Here is a 21,220-nt window from a genome sequence, read left to right on the forward strand (position 1 = left end):
AGTTACTTGGAGTTCACGTGCTGCACCTGCCCTACTCCCAGTTTTTTTAGGTTATTTTCCATTGCCTATTGTTCTTACCTTGTCCGTGCATTATTGGAATTCAGTTGTTGAAGCTATATACACGTCAAAGTTAAAGGAGTTATTGTTATTTTCTAATGCAAAAAAAAAAAAATAGTTATTAGTTTTCTTTTCATTCTACATACTGTTTTTATCTTCATTTTTCTTGGTAAGACTGAACAGTATTACAATGAAATTTTACAGGTAAAATAATAGTAAAATCTGCATACCAAAAAATAAGAACACTCTTTAATAATTTACTTTCTCGTTTGCTGTTTCTTTTTATACGTAGCTGGATAAGTTACAGAAATAATTTGCAAGAATTTCGGTGATAGCTTGGCTTGGAAATCAAAGTGATTATTCTGTTGTTCTGACATGAAAAAGTTGCTGAAAAACATGCACAGGAAACAGAGTAGCTGAGTGATAGGTTCTCTACTTGCTGAGTTGCATTCCATGTGTTGAATGATTGAAGATTAATGGGAGGACAAGTGGCACACATGCAGTTACGATGATTCCAATTTGGATCCATGCAACTTGTGTAAAACCGGATAATAGTTTTGCATAATTCGTATTTTTATGTTTTAAATTAATGATGACTAATTAAAAAATTAGATAATAAATTTAACAACAAACAGTAAACGACCAAGTTACTGTAGTTAACAACACACGTGAATAATTAATTATAATTGTGAGATAATAAACACAATGTTTCTTGTATGATTTATTCAGATTAAGAGTGACATAACGATCTTACTATAAATTGTTAGTCAATTATTTACTGTATCTTTAATAATAATTATTTTAATACTGTGTAAATGAATAAAAATATATATAATCTTGTATATATTGGTTTCACTTTTTTTTTTTGTTAACGTGGACAGTCGACCGATTGGGTATAATAATTTATTAGCTTGAAAGGACCCATCGTGCAGAAGAGCCGCTCGTTAGCAGTTATGCACAGTTAAAGCGTAATCAATATAGTAACGGCTATTGATGATTGGTTAAGATAGATATTAAATGACCATTAAGATGTAAATCAATTGGTCAGATTTTTATGAACTCTATAAATAAAGGGTTTAATTTCGAGGTAAACTCACGTTTTACTCACTATTGAGTTACTAAAGGCCTACAGAGAAAAATTCTGACTTGAGCGTCGGAGTGTGTTCTGCAGGTCACCCCCTACACTAATCGGTTATCTGAAGCGAGGAACAAGGAGGACGTTCGACACACAGGACTTTCAGACAGGCGGTTATCCTCATCCCATTTCAGCAGAAACATTTTGGCGCCCACCGTGGGACCGAGCGGCATCCCCATGAAACTATGAGGATCCAAAGAACGCTTGGTCTTGACATCGTTACTTTGGATCAATACCAGGAGGGTTAAATCCCCTACTGTTCGGTGAGGAACACTTTCGTATCTCTCATCTGAGTCTTTCGGACCTAGGGAACGTTCCAGTTGAATGCCTAGTGTCCACCGAACGGTGAGGACCACTTTCGTAGCTCTCACCTTAGCAATTTGGACCAAGGAAACGTTCCAAGTGAACTCCTATAGTATCCACCGTTCGATGAGCAACGCTTACATAGTTCTCACCACCGTTCAGTGAGGAACGCTTTCGTAGCTCTCACCTTAGCTTTTTGGACCTAAGGAACGTTCTAAGTGAATGCCTAGTGTCCACCGAACGGTGAGGAACGTTTTCGTAGCTCTCACCTTAACATTTTGGACCTAGGGAACGTTCCCAATGAACTCCTAGTGTCCACCGCTCGGTGAGGAATGCTTTCGTAGCACTCACCACCGAACGGTGGGGAACACATTCGTTGCTCTAACCTTAGCTTTTTCAACCTAGGAAACGTTCTAAGTGAATGCCTAGGGTCCCCCGAACGGTGAGGAACGCTTTTGTACCTCTCACCTTAGCCTTTTGGACCTACGAAACGTTCCAAGTGAACTCCTAGTGTCCAGCGTTCGGTGAGGAACACTTGTGTAGCTCTCACCACCGTTCGGTGAGGAACGCTTTCGTAGCTCTCACCATCGTTTGGTGAGGAACACTGTCTTAGCTCTCACCTTAACATTTTTTACCTAGGGAACGTTCTAAGTGAACTCCCAGGGTCAAAAATCTCAGTCGGTGAGGAATGCTTCTGTAGCTCTAACCATAGCACTTTTTGACTTAAGGAACGTTCCAAATGAATGCCTAGAGTCTACCGCTCGGTGAGGAACGTTTTCGTAACTCTCACTTGAGTCTCCTCGACTTAGGGAAGTGCGGACTCCCTAAGACCACGTACACGACTTTTCTTAAACCCTGCACACTTCTTACAATAAAGAGTGTGCTTGGACTTGGGGGACTTGTGTATTGTATGGGTACCCGTTAGGCCAATGGACTGAACAAACAAGCTGCTTCACGCCTTTTTGTAGAGCCTAAGGGGACATGTTGTTGTGTGAATCATCATGACCCTTGGAAACTTAGGTAAATTCTTTGTCGATATGGGGAACTTGGTAAACCCTACGCAATATCTAAGATTTTGCTAGGGCTTGGGGTGCCTATGTTACTATAGACTTATAGCCGACCGATCGGGTACGATGATCTACTGGCTTGAAAGGACCAAGTGGTCAACGTGCAGGAAGAAGCCTCTTAGTCGCTCAATCCAGACAACAGTTATGCGTAGTTAAAATGCAATCAATATAGTAACGACTACTGATGGCTGGTTAAGACATGTTTTAATGTACCATTAAGAGGTAAATCAATTGGTCAGATTTTTATGAACTCTATAAATAAGGGTTTAATTTCGAGGTAAACTCACATTTTACTTACTATTGAGTTACTAAAGGCCTACAGAGAAAAATTCTGACTTGAGCGTCATAGTGTGTTCTGTAGGTCACCCCCTACACCGATCGGTTATCTGGAGCGAGGAGCAAGAAGGACGTTCGGCACACAGGACTTGACAGGCGGTTATCCTCATCTCATTTCAGCAGAAACACTTTTAAAAGTAATATATAACTTTTTAAGAAAAGTATTAATTAATAGGATACACTAGTGCAGAAAGAAGATACGACACTGGTTAATTTCACTGATAGGCTTCGGTTTTCGAACCGAGGCATATTCAGACGAGGCAAAAAGTGATAGCCATTTTACCTCGGTTCTGAACCGTGTCATTTTGTTTGTCTCTACGGCCTCGGTTAGAACCTAAACCGAGGTAGTAGGATATTTTTTTTAGCTTGTTTCGTTTCTGATTTCAGTTTCTGATTTCAATTTCAAACCCCGAACCGAAAAATGAACTGAAAAACGTTAAAAATGACCAAGAACTCAGATAAGAAAATGAATAATCAGAGAAAGATAAGCACCACACTGTTTCAGAAACTCAACAAACTCAGATAATACAATGTTTCAGAAACTCAACAAACTCAGATAATACAATGGAACCCCAAAAAGATGAATAATTGAAACCCTAAATTGCAAAAACAACAACAAAATCCCAAATCTGAAAATGAAATTTCAGAAACCCTAAATTGCAAACACAACAACAAAATCCCAAATCTGAAAATGAAATTTCAGAAACCCTAAATTGCAAACACAAGAACAAAATCCCAAATCTGAAAATGAAATTTCCGAATCCAAAATCTCCCATCCCCTGCATGCTCGCCACCGCTCTCCCCATCGTCGAACCGACACCGCCGCTGCCCCCGGAGGACCGTCGTACAACTGTTCCGCTTACCGACTCTCTCTCGCCACCGCCTTCCTCGCCGCGCCTGGAATCGCCGCGCCTCGCATCGCCGCGCCTCGTCGTGCCTCACCTCGCCGCGCCTCGCATCGTCGCGCCTCGCCGCGCCGCGCCGCGCCTCGCTTCGCCGCTATCAGTCGCGCCTCGCCGCGCCTCCCCGCGTCTCTCCACGTCTTCGCTGGCCACTCACCTCCATCACAACACTCTGCTCGTCCATGTTCAAGGGAAGAAGAGAAAGGGAAGAAGAGAAAGGGAAGAAGCGTGGCGTGGCTGCTGGGGCGCATTGAAGAGAAAGAGGAGGATCTGAGGCCACTTGGTAAAGGGATCTGGTGCGGTGCGAGGGAAAGAAAGAGATCTGGCGGTGCGCGTTAGGAAAGAAGTTTCACCCTTAATTAATTAGGTCTAGGCCACTTGGTACGCGCAGAGGATCTGGGCCTATACGGCCTCGGTTCTTTAATTTAACCGGTGCCTATTGTGGGCATACGGCCTCGGTTCTTTAATTTAACCGGTGCCTATTGATATTGATTTGACTGATTTGACGAGTTGCAGATTTTTATGCTTCGGTTCTACGTGCAACCGAAGCAGTATTATTTTTTCTGACCATGTTTAGGCACCGGTTGCCTTTGAAACCGAGGTAATAGAGCTGTTCTGCACCGGTCTTTTTTGAACCGAGGCCTATAAGGTCTCTTTAATTACGACACTGCCACCGCGTCTGAATAGGCAGCGGTTTAGTGTAAACAGAGGTCTAATGTGCGAGTTTAAAAACACATTTTGTACTAGTGATAACAAGATTTTTTTTAAATTATTATTCATTAACAAGTTAGGAGATGGATTTTAAGTCTTATACTAAAACATATACATATCAAACGTGAAATTAGACATGATTAGCGGGTAAACAATAAATCCAACAAACAACAAATTTCATTTTAATATTCCAATTTATGAGTCTAATATCATGTTAAGATATAGTCTTTAAGTTTAACTTAACTATAGAAAAGTGACTTTTAAGATAGTGTTTACATCCATTTATATATGAAAAGTTGATATTATTTTTAGTTAATATGAGACTTCCAACGAATAATTATATTATGATTATGATTAATGACATATATGAAAAAAACACAAATAAGTGAGAATTTTGTTAAAAAATAAATATTTTTATTTTATTAAAGTGATGAATATTTTGACACTTATAAATAAGGTTAATAATTAATATGTCATTTTATATACATTTCGAGATAACTTAGTATAATACTTTATGATTTTGCAAGTTGATTCATTATTGAAAAATTATATACAATAATTTCCCTCAATAAATGTCTCACCTATAATAGAATTCCTGATCATCACTCTAGTATTAATTATTAAGTCACAAATCTAGTCAGAATATAACTCTATAATCATAGTAATCTAAACATCACGATTCAATTGTAAATCCAGTCACCTATTTTTTCTACAATGTTACCTACACATATATAAGATGAAGTATATTTTCTCATTCTCTATTTTTTCAATAACAAACGGATATTGGAAGGAAGAAGTAGTAGTTACTCGTACGTTATGTAAAGCCTCCAAATTTTTTATAACATAAAGAAGAAGTGTTAGTGGTATTCCAAACTTCATTATGTAAAGTCTTCAAGGGAGTTAAAGAGAATTGTTTAAGAATAGGTGAAACTCAATAGGTTATGCTCTCTAATTTGACTTTTGTGTTGCTTTTTAATTCTCTGATGATCCTTAACTCTCTCTCTTATACTTTTGTAGTTGCACTTTCTTCACTACTTTGAGTTTTGTTTTCTTTTATTCTTTATTTATAGTTATTTTTTCTTTTAATGTGTTATATTCTTCTAAAATATTTTATATTAATGATTTAGGTCATATATATATATATATATATATATATATATATATATATATAATCATTAAATATGTTAGGGCCATTATATTTCACTAACCAATTTATTAAAGTGATCTAATTAAATATGTTATGGCTAAGGCCATATATGTCATGAAAGATTTATTGTGTAAAGACCATAACTAAAATTATAATTTGGGGATAAATTAAAATATTAAAACTTAAGAAAAAGTAACTAAAACTTAAGAAAAAGTAACTAACAAAGTTACGTAAAGGTGGCATGGTTTCCTTTTGTAAGCACATACATGATTCCTTTTTCTTTCTCTTCATGCCATCATAGGAGAAATTCAGGAGGGAACCTAAGGTGTTTTACAAGATCATATATCAATTAATCTAAGTTGTTCCAAATGGTAAATCGAGGTACAAATTTACTTATTGTTCTAAGAGAATTGGGAATTACTATATTTATCTAAGGTTTATTGCTCATTATTACTTATATGTTTTTTATTCATATTACTGAATAGAGTGAAAATTATATATGGGATTAAGCCCAAAATACAAATAAGAAATAATAACAAACTAACTAAAAGATAAAAGATAAAGATAAAAGATATAATATATCTAACACTCCCCCTCAAGTTGTGTATACAAATTGTATGTACAAAAGCTTGTTACTAATATAATCCATAAAGACTTAGTGAAAATATCTACTTCTACACTCGAGTGACACCAAATTGCTAATGATTTGCAAGACGACATAGAAGACGAAATACCAACCCAAAAGACTCCCCCTGAGCAACAAATCTGGGAGGTTGCTCCATGTAAATCTCTTCTTACAAATCACCGTTGAAGAATGCCACCAGTGGATAAAGATATAATTGTTGAAGAGCCACCATGGCTATAAATAAACCAACAAGAACCATCTTTTCCATGGGAAAAAAGCATATATAGACGGGTCAAACACAATGGTGACAAAAAAATGAGGTCAAAAGAGACACCATCAGAAGAAGCCATGGATGAATAAGAGAGAGAAAATATAAAAAAATCCAAAATTATCCAATCAAGACACTTGAAAAAGGAAAAAGAGCAACCTTGATGCTCTAAACAACTACCAAACATGCCACAATGCACGACGAAAAAGGGAGCAAATCCATAACTTTAAAAGGAACTCCGATGAAGGTGTCGTTAAAGGCATGGTAGTCGCCTGACAGAGACGATGAAAACAATGTGATCATTAGTCGAAACTAGAACTCCAGTAGTGACAGCGGTAGAAGATGGCAACGCCGGCAACAGTAGATGGCACTGTCGCCGGCAGTAGATGGCACCGCCGCCGGCAGTAGATGGCACCGCCGCCGGCAACGGCGGATGTAGTGGCAGAGGCACCAGAAACTTTTTCCTCAAAAAAGAACCTTAAGCTCTGATACCATGTTGAATATAGTGAAAATTATATATGAGATTAATCTCCCTTGTGTTAAATACACACATAGGGTTCTCTATTTATAATAGAAGAAATATGGGCTAAGCCTAAAATACAAATAAGAAATAATAACAAACTACCTAAAAGATAAAAGATATAATATATCTAACACATACTTTAATAATTGGTATCAAAGCATGTTAGTTTATGTTTGATTTGCATGAACCCTAATATAGTTTTCTCCAATTTTATTAGAACTCTTAATTGTCAAATTTAGGGTTTTTCATTTAATTGGTTATGGCTTGCATGTGGAATCTTTTTTTTTTGTTCATAAGGATTGAATTGATGAATATTTTTTTGAGTGGTTTTGATTAAAATAATAAGAAAAAAAATCAATTAAGAATCCTAATAGCCAACCAAGAAACCCTAAATATTGGAAAAATCTAAATTTTTGTACAACAACCTGCTGGGTTTTTTTCTCATCTTCTTCTTCACCTTTCTAGTGCACCACCACTAGGTCTTCTCCTTTCTCTCAAACGCTACTACCATGGTGTGGCTGCTGCTCGCTAGTTGTGTTGAAGGGCATCTTTTTCCCTCGATCTGGTTACACCATTAGGGAGGAGGGAAGTAGTGAATAACCATTAGTTGCAAATCGAGGGTTCTTGTTTGCTTGCGAGGACATGGAGGATATGTGGTGGTTCAGGAAACGTATCGTGAAGGTCCTTCTTCTTCACAGGCGAGGCGCGCCAGCTTCTCATTTACGATGTTGACCAAATTGGTGAAGATGTGTTGTAGTGGCTCACAACGATTTGGTTCATGAGTCGTTTACAGATATGGTTCCTAGAGTTTTGAGGCACGCCTTCTCCTCCTCCTTCCTTTGATCTGGTTGCGTTTGCAACGAAGGAGGTGTTTTGCGATGATGGTTGCTTTGGTTTTGGTTTTAGATGATGTATTAGGTGTCTTAAGATGGAATAAACTATTAGTTGAATATATATATATATATATATATATATATATATATATATATATATAATTATTAATTTTGTGATGTGAGCTTAATTCATTTGTTTCTCTTGAACTAAATACAATTACAATTGCTTCAATATTTTCCAACATATATTTCCTTCTGGTCGTCAACGATACAAATTTTTAGGACTGGAAAGAGAACATGAAGATAGTTCTCAGTTGCATGGATCTTGCCCTCGCGTTAGGGATTGAGAAACCTCCTTCTCTTACGGACTCAAGTACCTTTGATGATAAGAAAAATTATGAGAAATGAGATCGCTCAAATCGCATGAGTTTGATGATCATCAAGCACGAAATTGTAGAGGTCTTTAGATTTGCTATATGTTAAAGATTTCCTTGTTGAGATTGAAAAAAGATAAGGTGAAAATAAGTGCGCTTATTTAGATCTTGATTTCTATAAAGTATCAAGGCATAGGAAATTTGAGAGAGTACATCATAGAGATTTCGAACATTGCTTCAAAACTAAGGCGTTAAAACTTGAGTTGTCGGAAGACTTACTCGTACACTTAGTTTTCATCTCTCTTCCTTTATAGTTTGGAAAGTTTAAAGTTTCATATAACTGTAAAAAGGAGAAATGGTCTCTAAATGAACTCGTTTCATATTATGTACAAGAAGAAATGTTCTAAATACTGAAAGTGCTCACTTAGCCAATATCTCTAATGATAAGGGCAAGAGGAAGAAAATTGAGAATCCCAATAATGAAGTTGCTAAAGGTCCAACACAAAAGAAACAAAAATAGTCTGATAAATATTTCTTTTTGTAATAAATTCAGACACATAAAGAAGGATTGTACGAAATATCATGCTTTGTGTGCAAAGAAATGATTGCCTAAGTTACCAAAAGCCAATTGATTCTAAAATATGCATTTATGTTAGAGATGGAAAATCGATAGAGATGAAAGTTATATGTTATTTTAAATTATCATCATATACTGGTTTTTATTTGGATTTGAAAGACACTTTAGTTGTACCGTCATTTAGGCAAAATTTGATTTCATTTTGTTTATTTGGACAAATTATGTTAATTGTGTTTGTTTGAAAATAATGAATTCAAATTATATTTAAATTCAAGTGTTGTTGGAACCAATTCACTTTTGGCTAATGATAATTTATATATGCTTGATACGGTGACTTCCTATAGTGAATCCTTAAAAACGAAATTTCATGGCACTAAGCGTAAAATTGACTTCACAAACCTTGTTGTTTATGTTGAATGAGTTAAAAGTAAACAGACCTAAACAACAAGATCATAGGTTATAAATTCTATTATCCCAAATTAAAGATATCTTTTTAACACAGGAATAACTACATTCTTTGAGGATATTGAGTTTTGGGGGGAAAATATAATTAGACACTCTCTTAGAGGAAGAATTGGTGAAAATTTCATATATGATTCATACAATTATTTATGATGAATGAAGTGAAAAACCTCTAGCAAATTCAGAATCTTTACAAGAACAAACTCAAGGTCCTTATAAACATGTACTTCAAGAAGAAAATAAGCACATGCAAAAAAATAAGGTTTGGGAACTCGTCTCATTACTAAAAGGTGTGAAACCCATTGGTAGTAAGTGAATATTTAAGAGTAAGAAGGATTCTAAAGGTAATCTAGAAAGGTACAAAGTTTGTCTTGTGGTGAAGTGCTACACTCAAAAGGAAGAGAATTTTTTAAAGAGACTTTTTCTCCAATTTCGTCAAAAGACCCTATTAGAACAATTAGGGATCATGTTACACATTATGATTTGGTGCTTTATCAAATGGGTGTCAAGACGGTGTTTCTTCGATGGCAACATTGACAAGATGATTTATATGGTGCAAAAAAAAACTTTGTATCAGGAAACCTTAAGAATATGGTTTGCAAATTGATAAAATCCATTTATAGGCTAAAACAAACATCTCACTGGTACCACAAATTTCGTCAAGTAACTATCTCATTTGGTTTCAAGATGAATGTTGTTAATGATTGTGTGTATCATAAATTCAATAGGAGCAATAATTTTTTCCTGGTATGGTATTTTGATGACATACTTAAAGGATTCGACATGAAGGATAGTAAATTAGGGGATTCTCTAGTTGCTAAGGGAGAAAAGTTCAGTCTCAATCAATGCCCATAAAAAACCTATGAAGCTTAGAAAATGCAGAAGATTTCCTATGCTTCAAATGTAGGGAGTTTGATGTATACCCAAGCATGTATGTGTCTAGATATACCCTACATAGTTAGGGGTTTTGGTAGATATTTAAGCAATCAAATAATGGATCATTGGAAAGCAGCCAAAAGTTTTATGATGTATTTCAAGAGAATAAAGGTCACATCAGTAATAGATCATTGGGTATTCTGACTCAATTTTGCAGGATATCAAGATAGTTTAAGATCCATTCCATGTTACGTTTAATGCTAGCTAATGGTGCAATTTCTTGGGCTAGTGCCAATCAAACCCTTAGGGCTTCATCCACTATGGTTCCATAATTTTTAGAATGCTATGAGACATCAAATCAAAGAATATGATTAAGTTTTTTGTTACAAGACTGCTCATTTTGGAAGGAATTGAAAGACCACTTAAATTATATTGTGACAACAAATCAATTGTATTATATTTTAACAACAATAGGAGTTTGGGCAAGTCAAACCACATTGACATCAAGTTCGTAATTGTTAAAGAAAGGATACAGGGTGAACAGATATCCATATAACACTTAGGGACAAACTTTGTGATAATAGATCCTCTTACTAAGGGACTTACGCCCAAGGTCTTTTCATGAACATGTTGTTCATATAAGTGTTTTACATTTAAGGACTTTTTGTTTTAGTGGGAATTAGTCACTTTCGTGTTTTATTTTGATTTCATGTATGCATAGAGTATCTTTTGGACATATTTTGCTTAATAAATATATGTTTTGTTATTTAGAAATTACACTTTGTATATTAATGTTATTTTATTGATCTTATTCAAATAAAGTAAGGACTAAAATATAGTAATGTTCGCATTAATAATCATTATCAAGTTTAGTTGCGATTGATGTAATGAAAACTATTTTAGTTCTAAAATCAGATGTAATTAATGAACCAGATCTTTTGAATATGATCAAGACATATAATAAAAATGTTGGTTAATAAAGTCTAACATATTTATAAGAATTTATAAATATATATATATATATATATATATATATATATATATATATATATATATATAATAATTAAATATATTAGGATCATTATAACAAATTAAAATAATTTAATTAATTAAGTTATGACTAATCACATATATGTCATAAAAGATTTATTACGTAAAAATAATAAGTAATGTTTTAATTTATCGAGAAGTCAAATTATAATATTGAAACTTAAAAAACAAAAGAGTAAGTACTAATATTACATAAAGGAGTTATGGTCTCCGTATATGTAAGCACATACATCATTTATGTTTGTTTTACTCTTCATCTCATTAGAAAAGAAAATAAAATAAAAAACCTAAGTTGAAAGATCAAATACGAATTAATCTAAGTTATTTTCCATAATTAATCCACGTATGCTTCCCACTATTATAAGAAATTGAAAATTGCTCTATTTATTTAAGGATTTATTATTCATTAATTATTGATATGTTTTTTATTCATAATTTAAGATTTAACACTTTCATTAACTAATAATTGTTAGATAAAGAAACCATAAATTTTACTGCCAACTTGGAAAACATCTATAAATAGCTTGGGTAAAATTTAATTATTGATAGTTTTAAATTTGTTTAATTGTTTTCTTTGTCCCTAGTTTGGGTGTAGTGTGTCAAGTTCGTCCACCCTTTTAAAAAAATTTCAATTTCGTTCAAACGTGGTTTAAAAGTTTCAATTTCGTCCAAACGTGGTAAAATTTGCTTCAATCAAGTCATTTCCGTTAAATACAGACTAACAGGGTTAACTTTTTTTCTCTCCCCTCTACTTCTTTTCTGTGCAAAGCAGTTCTTTATCAGCTTTATCCTCTGCACCTCTGGATAAAGTGATACAAAATAAATAAAAAATGTTTCCTGTACTTTTAATGATATTTTAAAATTAATTATATAATAAATAGAAAGACTTAAATCTCACACTCTGACAAAATTTGTCTCTCTCTCATTCTAACAAATCTCACACTCCTTTTCATCATTTTTTCTTTCTGATTTCGATCAAGAACAATACTTTGTATTATTTTTTTATTTGATTTCAAATCCAATCCTCATTCATCGTCTTCAAGCTCAAAGCACTTCGTGAACCAACAAACCCTTGGCTTTGGCTTTCTCATCATCATTCATCCCGTTAAAAAAAATTAAATTAAAATTAAAAGTAATCATGGACATTCTATTATAATTAAACTTTAATTTAAAATGATTGATTCTATATAATTAAACATTTTTTATTCTAATTTAACTTTAGGATGATACTACTTTACATAACAAATGAAATCATATAAAATAAAAAATAAAAATATATAAGTTTTTATTTATAAATTATTTTTCAAATATAATTAAAAAATTGTATGATAAAACATCAGTTGAAATGAATTTTATCTTTTAAAAAAATGAATTTTATCTTTTAAAAGACAGTTTAAAAAAATTGTATCACAAAATATAACAAAATATATTTTTCTTAAAAAGGAATTTTAATTCTAAATAAAGATATATAAATGTATAAAATACGTTAATATTATTTTAACCAATAATCTTATTTTGATTATTTAACTTTAAAGAAAACTTAAATAAAATTCATTAATAGTGATGAAGATTATTGTTAAGGGTTTTATCTGTAGAAATATGTGGCTACATTTATTTTTATATTTTTCGTCTTACCATCACCTAGATGTTAGATTGTGTATTTTCCTTCGTATTTATAATATAATCTAATAAATTCAATTCAATTTTAAATTACTCTATAATAAAATAATTAGTAAGATTACTCCAGTGTAAGTTTTAAAACACCTTTCATTATCATAAAATAATTAATCTCTAAAATATTGTTTTAATAATTAAATAAATCTATATTATAAACAAAATTAACCGTGCAATTTTATATATAACTTAGAAAACAAGTAGTATATATTTATATAATATTAAAAGAAAAATCACCATTGCAATGATATTACCAATTGTCAATAAATTGAATGTGAATAAATGGAGTCAATTGAGATGAATTAATATAATTTTCTGTACATATGTCTTTCATGAAGGTCAAATAGGTTGAATATGGTTATAGATATTTTATACAAATTCAGTCACCAAAAAGTCTTTTATCAAAAAATTATTTAAATAAATCATATGATTGAAAATTATGATTGTTTTAACAATTTTTTACTCGTTACGTATGACTTTACCAGAGGTGGCTGTTTTGCACAGAAAAGTAGAGAAGAGAGAAAAAAAAAGTTAACTCCATTAATTTGTATTTAACGGAAGGGACTTGATTGAGACAAACTTTATCACGTTTGGACGAAACTGAAACTTTTAAACAACTTTTGTACAAAATTGAAACTTTTTTAAAAAGGTGGAGAAACTTGACACACTACACCCAAACTAGGACAAAGAAAGCAATTAAACCTTTTAAATTTTACATAATTTTTCTTTTCTTGAATACAAGTTCAATACTATTAATTGCGAAAATAAAGCTTTCCAAAGGGAAATTTTTGTTATTCAGATGCATAAAGAGTGAAAACGACAAGATTCTTCTTCTGTTTTCTTTTTGTTATTCTTTTCATTTTATATTAATTTATTTGTATTCATGTTATTTATTTTTGTGACGAAAAAAAGCATATATTAGAGTGAAAATGTTTGGAGAAAAAGTGATTGGTATGGCTGTGAATGGATTTAGGTTTACCAACTCTGAAGTCAAAGAGACAGAAGATTGAATGGCCTTTGTTTCCCAGAACCAGGCAGGTCCTGAAATAACATCAATTCTTACTCAGACATGTACATCTTGTAGGACAGTACCTATAGTACTTTAAAACCTTCACCAAAGATAACAGATATTATTTTTACCACATCTAACTCTACACAAACAAAAGTTACCATGATGAAAATACATTACATAATTAATAATATAAACTCTTTACTGAAATTCTAAGATAAATTTCACTCTTCAAGTTAGCATCTAAACATAGTTGATAAGATATTAATCAATACAATACCTTTAATCACTCATTACCCACAAAGCAATTCCTTCACTCATAGTGGGTCTCTATATTTAATTTGCAGTTGTGTGCACGCATGTCCAAACCATTGTTATAATTTGTCACCATACTTTTATATGATAAACAAGTGATATATAATTAAATCATTATTATCCTCTTAATTAAAATTAAAGTAAGAGAGTTTATATAATACCAAGAAGAGCATAACTTGGGTATGAATTAAGTGGGTTCTACAATGCCCCACTCTTCTCATTCGCTTTGGGTTTTGGCATCTTCAGCTTTTAAATTTTTAAATTATTTGTGAAATTAGTGGTGATTAAATAAATTATGACATTTCTCACCAACCAATTAATTAATATAAATCTTGTTCTGCACTACACTCCCTACATTGATCTGGAATGTTGTCTGATCAACCTTTTCAATGATATAATTATTTGGAGTTAATAATGAAGAAAGAATGATGAAACAGGGATATTGAAGAGATGGGTAACCAAGCATTTAAAGAGACAACACCCAAAACAAGCATTTAATAGTTTATTGTTATGTTAAGGTTAATCAAATGTTTTCAATTCTTGTTAGTGAAGTTTGTCTTCACAAAACATAGCAAATCAGAATATGTGCTTTGGCATGGGAGGAAATCAACTCCCTTTAAAATAATAATAATGCATAAACATATTAAGACCACCAACCTCCATTCATAAGGATTTAATTTTGGTGCAAACTTTTGGTCCTCTTCAACTCTATCCAATAATCAATACTTTTTTGTTTATCGTGCTCTATTTAATAAATAAAAGTGTTTTCAAATTAATTTGTTTTGCAATTGTGAAGTTTCTTTTATTAGGAAAGATATTGAGTAGATAAAATATCAATTAATTGCGAACAAGCTTATATAAAAGATGGAGAAATTATTTTTCATCTAAAACTTTAAAACAATGGATTTTGAATCATTTTTAGTTTATATATGATTTATTTTACTTATTTTTTTATTGTGAGACTTCATACTTACTTTAAATTAACAGAAATAATTAAAATTTTATTGATTTTAACAATTAAATAATATAACAGGGAATTATTAAAAGTAGTAATTTTGATTTGTGAAATAGAAAAAAATGAGTGTAATCTGTGAGTTGATTGTAATGACAGACGAGTGAGGTTAGCAAAGGGGTGAACCCGAAGCCGCTATGCCTTCAACTGCGGCTTCATTTGTTTTGAGAATTAAGACCATAACTAACTAATTTTACAATTATTTTGGGAGAGAAAATAAGATGCAAAGTTGTGAATTTTAAATTCTTAATATATATTTTTTTGAACTTTATCTGGTAGAGCTTTTATAAAAAAGGAAAGGTCTGAGTAAAAACAAGATCTTTATGAGATGTTGGGCATTTTTAACTGTTTTGAGGAAATTGAGCAGGATTTGGATTCTCTGACAATTGTATCGTTTAATAAAGAGGGAAAGAAATCTTCATTAGCTATATTTGTTTAGTGGGTTCATCTTGAAGCGTGTCTCTCTCTTTTTACTGCAACACAAAAATTCAGAGCTAATATTCATATAAAACTTCATACTCAATTCTTTACACCTCTTATTACCCTTTCTATGTTTCTATTATCGGTCAGGCTTGGAAAGGATAACTTACCAGAAAGATAAATAAACCACCACATTTTTCTATAAAATTTAAAACACTTGTATAAAATATCATGTCTTGTATTAATATTAAGTTTACCAGGGAGTGTCGGGCGCCGTACAAAGGACGCCCGAAATACCGGGCGCCGTACGAAGGGCGCCGAAGTGCCAGGCGCCGTACGAAGGACGCCCGAAATACCGGGCGCCGTACGAAGGACGCCCGAAGTGCCGGGCGTCGTACGAAGGACGCCCGAAGTGCCGGGCGCCGTACAAAGGACGCTCTTCAGAAAGGCCGTCCGCTTAGCTCGGCGCCCATGCCACACCCGGAGGGATAAATGCTCGACCACCCAAGTAGGCACGGATTGAACCTAGACTCCGTATAAACTCTCCTACACCAGCAGGTGCCGGGCGCCACGAACAAGGCCGTCCGCCGATCTCGATGCCTACGTCGCCCGAATGGGCGGAACCTCTGTTTGTAAGAAAAACTTTGAAGAACTCACTTGGAATTCCATCACCACAAGATAGCCCCGTACTCTCTATACTCACAAAGAGTGTTCCACAGGAAAATGCCGAGAGACGAAAACGTCTGGTACCAGGGAGGGCCGGACGACCTCGTAGAGGATCGTCCGCCCAATTTAGTGCCCGAGTCATCCATAGGTAAGGCGGACGCCCGTATCGTTGGACGGACGCCCGTTTCACTGGGGCGGACGCCCACATCATGATGACCGGCCCAACCACTGATCACTGCGACCTAAGCAAATTAACCTGGTTTAGAGGTAAGTAAAAATTAGAAGCTATTGGGCTGATTGGGCCGTAATTAACTTTTCACTAATCCCAAGCCCATAGCGAAAACTATAAATACAGGTCCACGGTGAGTGGTAGATAGGTTACATTGAATACACATTTATTGCTACTGCTGAAAATAGCCACTGCTCTGAAACTGACTTTGGCATCGGAGAATCTTTTGTAGGTCTCCACCCCTCCGGATCAAGAGGAGAGTCAAAGCTGGAGGAGAAGATCCGCCACCGAGACAAGACCGCAGGAAAACTTGGAAGACTTGGAACCGCACAGCCCTACACATCCGAAACATCTGGCGCCCACCGTGGGGCCGTGTGATTTCAAAAACTCAATGGTGACCACAAGAAACCAGGGCATGGACGATCCGGCGGAGATGATCCGCGCATTGCAGCAAAAAATGGATGAGATGCAGCAGCGTCACGAGGACGAATTGGCCGCCGTAAAGGCCGACTACGAAGCCCGGATAGCCCAGGAGCTCGGGCGGGTAGATGAAGGAGAGCAAAGGAAGGATAAGGGAAAGGCGGTAGCGGAAGAAAGCCCGCCCACAGGTACCGAGTATGATAGAACCTGGAGGCCTACCGGGTCCGAGGCGGAAGGAAGCAAGGCTAAATCGATACATGCGGAGAGCGCTGCCGAGGACGGACGGATGATAGTGAAGTCGGAGCCATCGTCCACCTTGTTACTCCCGTTCACTCAGAACATCATGAATGTCCAAATTTCGGAGCAATTTATGGCTCCACAATTCAAAATGTATAACGGAACAACGGACCCTGCCTCACATATCCAGACGTTCTCGAACGCGATGGCGTTCCGAACAGGCAATGACGCCATCTGGTGCCGAGCGTTCTCGCTCTCATTAGAAGACGAGGCATTGGAATGGTTCAACACCCTCCCCCCTAATTCGATAGAAAATTTCGCCGGGTTGAAACAGTTGTTCGTTAAACAATTCGCGGCCAGCAGCACCCAAGACCTGACCGTATTCGAATTAATGACCCTCAAGCAGGAGAAGGACGAGACCCTGCGGACGTTTATGGACAGATATCAGAAGACCGTCCGGCGAGTGAAAAGCCTGACGCCAGAGCTCGCCCTTCACTACATCCTGCCGGCTCTTAAGCCGGGGCCGTTTAAGGATAGCGTCTGCAGACGAGCGCCCAAAACAATGGAGGAGCTGAGAGAGCGGGCGGCGGATGAGATAAGGGTGGAGGAGATGAAGCTCTCCTACAAAAAAGAAAACCAAGAAGCCAGGGGAGAAAGGACGGACGGTAATAAGCCCGGGGCGTCGACGGGAAAAACGTCCGGACCCAGACCCAGGGAGCAGAGAAAGGGACCTCGTTTCCAGCAGTATACACCCCTAAACGCCCCCAGGGAGAAAATTCTCCGAGAGGCCCTGAGTGCAGAATTGATACCGGAGCGGGAAGGGTACCCAACTCCGAAGAATGCTGACTGGAGCAAGCATTGTGCATACCATAAAAATATGGGTCATAGCACCGAGGAGTGTTGGACCCTCAGGGATAAAATAGAGGAGCTCATCCGGGCGGGTAAGCTCAAGAAATACGTCCGTGACGAGCGCCCGCCGCAATCAATCGATCGGCCCGCTCAGAAATCGGCCTACCGAAAGGATAAGCCAAGGAGTGCGAGAGCGGAGCGGCCCCGCTCGGAGAGGCGCCCAAGTCGAAGTCGAAGCCGCAGCCGGGAACGCCCCTTGAGAGGACATATCAACACCATCTCTGGAGGATTCGCAGGAGGAGGATCATCTTCCTCCGCCCGTAAACGTCATGTTCGCGCCCTCCAATCCGTCCATCTAGTTGACAAGCCGCGTCGCTCCATGCCGCCTATCACCTTTTCGGATGAAGATTTCCACGCCCCTGATCCTGACCAGGACGACCCGATGGTCATAACGGCAGAGGTAGCACGGTATGGGATCAACAAGGTTCTGGTGGACCAGGGAAGCTCGATCAACATCCTCTACTGGAAGACCTTCCTGCAGATGGATCTCTCGGAGGACCTCATCGTCCCTTATGATGGGCAGATAGTGGGCTTTGCAGGAGAAAGAGTCGATACAAGGGGATATGTGGAGTTGAGGACGAGGTTGGGAACCGGACGCGCTAGCGAGGAGAAGAGGGTCCGATATCTGCTGGTAGAGGCTAACACGTCGTACAACGTACTGCTCGGAAGGCCGTGCCTAAACGCCTTTGGAGCGATCGTCTCTACCCCCCACCTCACGATGAAGTACCCCTCCGAGAAGGGAACTATTTGTACGATCCGGGCGGACCAGAAGACGGCACGGGAATGCTACGCAGCGGGGCTGAAATTGCACGTCCGACCAATAAAGAGGCGGGCGGCCGACTCTGAGGTGGCCATGGCAGACCTCGACCCAAGGACAAATACCGAGGACCGCCTGGAACCCATGGGAGAAACCCAACCTATCCTGATAGGAAGGGAACCCGCCCAGACCACCTTCATCGCCAGGGAGCTGGGCCCTGAAATGGAAAAGGAGTTGAGAGCACTCCTGTGGAAGAACCGGGATCTTTTTGCGTGGACGGCGGCGGATATGCCGGGCATTCATCCCGCGGTGATGTGCCACAAGCTGTCGCTTTTCCAGAACGCCCGCCCCGTCGCCCAGAAAAAGCGAAGAATGGGCGAGGAGAAGCGTAAGGCTGTGGAAGAGGAGGTGGAGAAGTTGAAGAGAGCTGGTTTCGTCCGGGCAGTCACCTACACCACGTGGCTAGCTAACGTGGTCATGGTGAAGAAGGCCAGCGGGAAATGGCGCATGTGTACTGATTACACGGATCTGAACAAAGCCTGCCCGAAGGATTCGCACCCCTTACCCAGCATAGACGCCCTGGTGGACGGTGCCTCTGGGTACCGAGTCCTAAGTTTCCTGGATGCGTATTCCGGGTATAACCAGATACCCATGTACGGGCCGGACATTGAAAAGACGGCATTCATTACGGAAAAGGCCAACTTCTGCTACGAGGTTATGCCGTTCGGCCTGAAGAATGCGGGGGCGACATATCAGCGCCTAATGGATAGAATCTTCCGTGACCAGATAGGCCGGTGCATGGACGTGTATGTGGACGACATGGTGGTCCGGTCAGCAGACGGAGTCGGACACATCAAAGACCTTGAGGAGGTCTTCAGCCAAGTGAGGAAATTCGGCATGCGCTTAAACCCCACCAAGTGTACGTTCGGGGTGGCAGCCGGGAAGTTTTTAGGCTTCATGCTAACATCCAGGGGGATCGAGGCCAACCCGGACAAGTGTGAAGCAGTCTTACAAATGCCAAGTCCTGCCAGCCTTAAGGAGGTCCAGAGAGTGGTCGGGCGCCTCACTGCCTTGTCCCGATTTATCCCCAAGCTGGCGGAACGGCTGAGGCCGGTCCTGCGTAAGTTGAAGAAAGGGGGCGGTCCGTCATGGGACGACGAGTGCGAGCGAGCGTTCCAGGACGTCAAGATCATCCTTAGCAACCCGCCGGTCTTGAACCGCCCAATTCCAGGTGGAGATTTGCACATCTTCTTGGGAGTGTCAGAAACGGCCGTCAGCGCCGTATTGATGCAGGAACGACCTCAGGCGAGGATAATTTACTTCGTGAGCCGCACGCTCATAGATGCGGAAACCCGGTACCAGCGGGTAGAGAAGGTGGCCTTGGCTTTATTGCACGCGTCCCGAAGACTTCGTCCTTATTTTCAGAGTTATCAGGTGACAGTCCGGACCGACTTCCCAATCTCCAAAATCCTTCGAAAGCCGGACTTGGCCGGACGAATGATGGCGTGGGCGGTAGAGCTCTCAGAGTTCGGTTTGCGCTATGAACCAAGGGGATCGGTTAAAGGCCAACATTTGGCGGACTTCGCGGCCGAGTTACCCCCATCCGGCCAATAGGACTGGATTTTGTATGTGGATGGGGCGTCCGGCCGTTCGATCAGCGGGGCTGGCATCGTGCTTGAAGGCCCCAATGGATTCTTACTGGAGCATTCTTTGATATTCAAATTCAAAGTATCCAACAATCAGGCCGAGTACGAGGCTCTGGTGGCCGGCCTCGAGTTGGCAAAAGACATAGGGGCGAGGAGGATAACATGCCGGACGGACTCTGAGCTGGTTGTGGGCCAGATGAATGGCAGCTTCCAAGTCCGAGAGGAGCGCCTTTTGCGGTACTACCAGCGAGCGACGGAACTCGCAAGAGCGTTCGATAAAGTTGACATACAGCATATTCCCAGGGAACAAAACACGAGGGCGGACATACTGTCTAAACTCAGCTCGGGAAAGGAAAAGGGACAGTTGACTACTGTCGTACGGCAGGTTCTACTTCAACCTTCAGTAGAATGTTCGGCGGTGTCCAGCGGAGGACGAGACTGGCGTGCAGAAATCAGGGAAATCATGACCCGCCAAGACGGGGGGCAGACGGTAGGACCGGGCGAAGCCAAGAAAGTCGCTCGGTATCTGGTCGTGGGGGACGACTTGTACAGAAGAGGATTCTCCTCTCCCCTATTAAAATGTTTGGGCGAGGCCGAAGCGTAGTACGTTATGGACGAGCTACACAATGGCATTTGCGGTCTGCATACAGGTTGGCGAACGCTAAAGGCCCGGCTACTGA

The 21,220-nt window shown here is 38.2% G+C and overlaps 1 protein-coding gene across 1 annotated transcript; it reads left to right on the forward strand.

The window, feature by feature from the left end:
* The first annotated feature begins 16,272 nt into the window (after window positions 1-16,272).
* LOC148194365 (uncharacterized) lies at window positions 16,273-21,144 on the forward strand. The gene is made up of 3 exons (XM_088097207.1): window positions 16,273-16,422; window positions 16,804-20,328; window positions 20,638-21,144. The coding sequence occupies exons 1-3, from the start codon at window positions 16,273-16,275 to the stop codon at window positions 21,142-21,144; spliced, it is 4,182 nt and encodes a 1,393-aa protein (XP_087953333.1).
* Window positions 21,145-21,220: the final 76 nt, after the last annotated feature.

This window comes from Vigna umbellata, chromosome 8, assembly GCF_029865625.1.
Source record: "Vigna umbellata cultivar VRB3 chromosome 8, Vumbellata_1.0, whole genome shotgun sequence".
In the NCBI taxonomy this organism is placed as follows: Eukaryota; Viridiplantae; Streptophyta; class Magnoliopsida; order Fabales; family Fabaceae; genus Vigna; species Vigna umbellata.